This window comes from Gastrolobium bilobum, unplaced genomic scaffold (genome assembly GCF_033153095.1).
Source record: "Gastrolobium bilobum isolate Gb01-03AN ecotype WA unplaced genomic scaffold, APGP_CSIRO_Gbil_v1 utg3760, whole genome shotgun sequence".
Taxonomy (NCBI): Eukaryota; Viridiplantae; Streptophyta; class Magnoliopsida; order Fabales; family Fabaceae; genus Gastrolobium; species Gastrolobium bilobum.
Genome location: NW_026898344.1, coordinates 252,038 through 257,064, shown reverse-complemented (window position 1 = coordinate 257,064; position 5,027 = coordinate 252,038). Strand labels below are relative to the sequence as shown.

General features: G+C 34.8%; 1 protein-coding gene across 1 annotated transcript; it reads right to left on the bottom strand.

Annotated features, from left to right (window-relative positions):
* Window positions 1-2,424: 2,424 nt before the first annotated feature.
* Window positions 2,425-4,753, bottom strand: LOC133315087 (uncharacterized). Its single transcript, XM_061516642.1, has 2 exons — window positions 4,316-4,753; window positions 2,425-2,667 (listed from the first exon to the last, which is right to left on the bottom strand). Exons 1-2 carry the CDS (start codon window positions 4,592-4,594, stop codon window positions 2,458-2,460), a joined length of 489 nt encoding a protein of 162 aa, XP_061372626.1. The 5' UTR covers window positions 4,595-4,753; the 3' UTR covers window positions 2,425-2,457.
* Between the last annotated feature and the right edge of the window lie 274 nt (window positions 4,754-5,027).

The window sequence follows — 5,027 nt, the reverse complement described above, 5'->3', positions numbered from 1 at the left end:
CTACCTGTGCTAAGAAACGCCACAAGAGAAAGCGAGGGTGAGGCTCTGATACAATGTAAAGAACCTTGGGATACACCACCCCAAAAGCTAAAGTTAGTTTAAAGGGTGGGAGTGCCCAAGGCCTTATAAACTCCACATTAATTGCCCATACAACCAATGTGAGACTATATATTTCAACATGTGTTCTCGTATAAAGTGCTCAAACTACTCAAAGAGGGGGTAAAGTGCTCAAACTAAGAGGGGGTACAGAGAGTGCAAGATGCAAATGGCCGAAAATGTGTGTATAAGTGATTTCGAGAAGTTACGAAAGATATGAGATAGTGTAATGTGAATTTGTTCATACTAGACGCTTAGTGATACATTTATTAAAATTAAAAACATATTATTCACCTAATAATGTCATATAAATTCCATGTATTTCTAATTTTAAAGATACTGTACGTATGCATTATCGAGTTAACGTGTGACGTCACCGCTTCAGGGAACGTTTATTGACTATGGTGGTCTGTGGACACGGGGACAAAGTTGACTGATGGTTGAGAGATTTCAAAGGTAATTTCCTTCTTCCACAAAGAAATATGAGTGAACCAATGGATGGAATTGGTTCAAGTAAATATGCTTGATTTTGTTTAAATAAGATATTTGATTTAAATTTTTGTACAAATAAAATTATTTTTCGTGGAATATATATATAATTTATCAAATAAAAAAAAAAGTAATATGAGTGAACCAATATCTTTCCTTATACAATTTCTCAAAAACTTAATGCGTAGTGCGTATGATTATGTGTATATATATCGGTTTAAGATTTCAGTTTATATCATAATTTTAAATTGTAATTTTAAGAAAATCACTAATTTAGCAACTTTTGTAATTTACACTAATGTAAAATTATTTTGACTGTCACTCAACTATCTATAGTTCTAAAATCTAGAATGATATAAATAATTAACAAAAGTCACTCCCATGCAATAGTGTTAATCTTATGAGTAATGAGTGACTACACAGTGTCTCTTACTTTCCCAAGGATAAGTCCTTGTTCAGCACTTCTTTTAAGAGACCTCGGGGGATTAGAAACCCGGCAGCTTCAAGATGTATTATTCGAGTGCACTGTGGGTCCACAATGCACATCAGGGAACCTAAGCTATGGGGATTCACCTACTTCCTCTAATGAGTTCCCTCTAATTCTAGGCACTCTGATTTACTACACACGCAATTCAGAAAAATGGAAAGCATACGGATTAGGAATGTTTTGCTAGAAAGAATCACTTCACTAGCACCCTGTCAATTATGGCAGCCTGGACCTGACCCTTCTTTCTTCATGACTCCTTTTGTCCCCACGAAGTCAATTAAACCCCCTGCTCAAAAATAGACACTCCTATTCTTAGGGGGTGTTTGGTTCAAGTTTTTGGAAAGGATTACCGGTAATCTTTCTTTGGTAAATGTAATTACCACGTTTGGTAGAAGGAATAAATTACGATTCCCGGATATCCAAGGATTACCGGTAATTTGATTTATAAAGAAAAGTTACTATTCAGATTACCAAAAATAATATGGTAATTCGGAATACCAATCAGAATACCAAGTAAAGGGAAAGCACAACAATAAATTTTGAGACAAAAATACCCCAATACACATAAAAATCTAGACCCAATCTATCAATTACAAAAGTAAAAATAGTTTGGGGTTATTTTTGTAAAATAACCTCATATTCCAAGTCATATTTCGTTCTAAACCAAATATGGAATCAGTAATTTTTACCCAGTATTCCCGGTAATATTTTGGCGAACCAAACACATCTTTCGTAAGATTCCAAGTAAACTCAATTTCTACTGAATTCCCATTAATCATGATTCCCGGTCACCAAAAAATTTCTCCTGTACCAAACACACCCTTAAAGTTTATGATTTTACAATATGTTCAATTGCGTATGCCACTTAATTGACTTGACATGTTTATTTTTGTCACTCGTTAATTGTTAAAAAACCTGATTGGTAAATTAAAAACTATTAACTCAATGGATACCAATAGTGTGTATTAACAAATAAGAATGCAATGGTTTTGTAAATTGCATCATTATCTAGTAGAAAATATTTTTCATGCATTATTCTCCTCATTAGTGTCAAGTGGTAGGATCTATTGGACGGCTATCTTAGCCTAAACGCCAACATTCCACCAATCGCTGTCATACTTTTTTTTTTTGAAAAATAAAATAAAGGGGTGGTGTCTATATCATATCGGTTATTAATTTTATATTCAGGGTTTCACTTTCCATGGTGTTAATATTTTAAATCATGCTAGAACCACTATGTGATAAGGACAGAAGCTTTTCTTCTATGCCATCGAATCAGTGGAAATACTAAAATTAATGAGGAAACTGTTCAGAACGATGAGAACTTTCTTTTCTTTCTTTCTTTCCACCCTTTTCCATAAATGATAATAACATAATTTTCATAATCAGCTTTCTTTTCTTTTCCTATGTTTTCGGTTTGAGGGACTGTCAGATGCAGAATCCAGGCCTAGACATTTGAGAAATGCTACTGTGGCTAATTGGAAATATTGACAAGGATGGAAATTTAGTGATGAAGCCTCCCCCTCTGTAATCTCTTCCCTTCTCGGGCTTGAACTTGTTGCTACCTCGCCTTTTATACTTTGGTTCTGTCCACCCTGCTAAAATACTTTCAGCAGTGCAAATGCCTCATTAATTCACCTACTTCTAAGTACAATGCATAAGTTTTAATAAGTACAAATTATTTGTAGAAATTACCCTTGTATGATTTGTTCTTATTTTCATAGACTTGTTAGGATTTAAGAATTCATATTTGAAGGAATTCATCAATGTTTGGCTATATACAACAACAGGAAAGAGTACAGCTTCTAAATTAAGATAAATTGAGTAAAAACAATTACATTTTGTTCTTATTTTCATACTCAACACATTGTAACTCAACCACCAGGTCCACCACCAACCTTTGGAAGCGAGTAAGGCAAGTAATGAAGGAGAAACAGTACCAAGACACGTATAAGGTGAAATCTTATTTTGGCACAGCAATGATGCTGGCACAATCTATCATGTGAGTCAATATAAACTCATCAAAAAGGGTTTTCTTTTTATTTTCTCAAAATAAGAATTCAAAAGGGATAGCAAAAACATGACTGAAAACAGACATGATCATTAATTTCAGTTATCATTTTGGATTTATTATTAGTTAACGATAGAGTCGAATGTCCAGCCGTATGATGATCAGGAAATCGGGTTGGAAAAGTTCAGGCTTCACCAAATATCATCAGCTACATAGCTAAGAACAATATGTATATTCAATCTAAATGAACCAGGTAATTTTGGGTAGTTCAAAAATGATAGTTAATAATACTGGTCGTGGTTATCCTCCAACTTAAAAAAGGTGTGGGGGTGGTACAATAATTTGAAGTATGAGAAGAATTAATTTGAGCATATAAGACACTAAGACAGTTAGAAATTCTCATGCAATAGGGCAGTTGGCGCACAAGAGTTGAACAGGTGAGGGTGAAAGGCTTAATTCTGGATGAGAGGAGTTTAAAACTTTAATTCTGGACCCATCTGAATCGAATCAGTAGTGGAGCGATTCATCGATTGAAATATTTAAAAAAATAAAAAAAATTATCAGACACTGTCTTTCTTCCTCTAATTAGAAATATTTCTTCGCACAAACTTTCCTTACCTTAAATAAGACCCAAAATCAAACATGCATGCCCAAATAAGCAATATCAAATGCAGCATGATTAGGACAAGAGGGGCCAGTGTGATGACTCCATATCCATTTTCTAATTCAGATACCACCAGCCTCAGAAAAAGGCAAATCCAATCGAAGAAGGGTTGGATGAATAAGGATTTAATTTATGCATTAGTTTCGTCAGTTTACACCTTGTTGTCTTTTGGGGAAGAAGAGAAGCGACGCGTAACACTTGTCCAATTTAAGAAAGAAACACTGATCTACGTTGTACCTTCTCTACAACATTCTTAAAACGCCATCTAAATTGTCAGAAAATGAGCCCCTAAAAAACAAAGTTTTTTTTTAAAAAATAAAATAAAAAATGTTCCGTGATGTTTTGAACTTTAAGAAATGGACAAGATATATCTTCAAAAGACAGAGAGAACAAAAGAAGAGTAAAAGAAAAACAAGGCCAAATAACTTCGATTTCTTCGAGTAAGGGTGATCTGTTGATTACTAGAGAAAGGAAAATAAGAACTAAAAAAAAAACGCATTCCTTTGAAATTGGAGATGATAACCTTAACTGAAATAGTAACATTTGCAAGAAGGAAAAAGTGGGTAACCTGCGTATGCTGTCGACGGTTAGTTACAACAGTGGCCGTTGAATCATGGTTGGTGAGTGGTATGTCAATCTGCTGAATATCATCGAAACGGAACCCATTGGCAGTGGTAGAAGCAGTGACCGGAGAGGCGGCGTCACCGTCGCCGACGTCGGGATCTAAAGGAAAGACGGTGAGGAAAAAGAGGAGTGCAAGGAGGAGAAGCAAGACTATGAGTTGAATCCAAATCAGCCATGGAATTCTATAGCTGTCTAGGGTGAACTCGTCCCCTATATTGAACATGTTAATCTGTGGACATAGATGGGGTTTAAAAATTATGATAGTAATAATAATAATAATTATTATTATTATTATTATGAGCAGAGAAGAGAGAGAGAGAATGTATAAGGTGAGGAGGAGAGAAGAACAAGAAAAGTACTGGGGGGGTGGGTGCGTTGAAGTTGAAGTGCAATAGACGTTACAGACTTAGAGGCCAAGGTAAGAAAAATATATATAAAAAAGGACACGGGGGCACTGACAAACATCCGATAAAGGTTTTAAATAGTAGTACTTTTGGAAATAACGATAACACGAGGGATGCTTCACGCGCCGCTACGCGTCCTTGCGATTAATTATAGATTTATTATTAGGAAAATATTATTTACCTTTCATATGAGATATCATCTCTCATTTTCTCTCACTTCAATTTTCGTTTCTCACCTTTTTTTTTTTTCTT

What these genes read in the sequence shown, in the direction of transcription:
- LOC133315087 (XM_061516642.1), bottom strand. Translation starts at nt 4,594, where the DNA reads ATGTTCAATATAGGGGACGAGTTCACCCTAGACAGCTATAGAATTCCA. An exon ending in ACCGTCGACAGCATACGCAG is followed by an intron (nt 2,668 to 4,315) that starts GTTACCCACTTT and finishes GTATTTTAGCAG; the next exon opens with GGTGGACAGAACCAAAGTAT.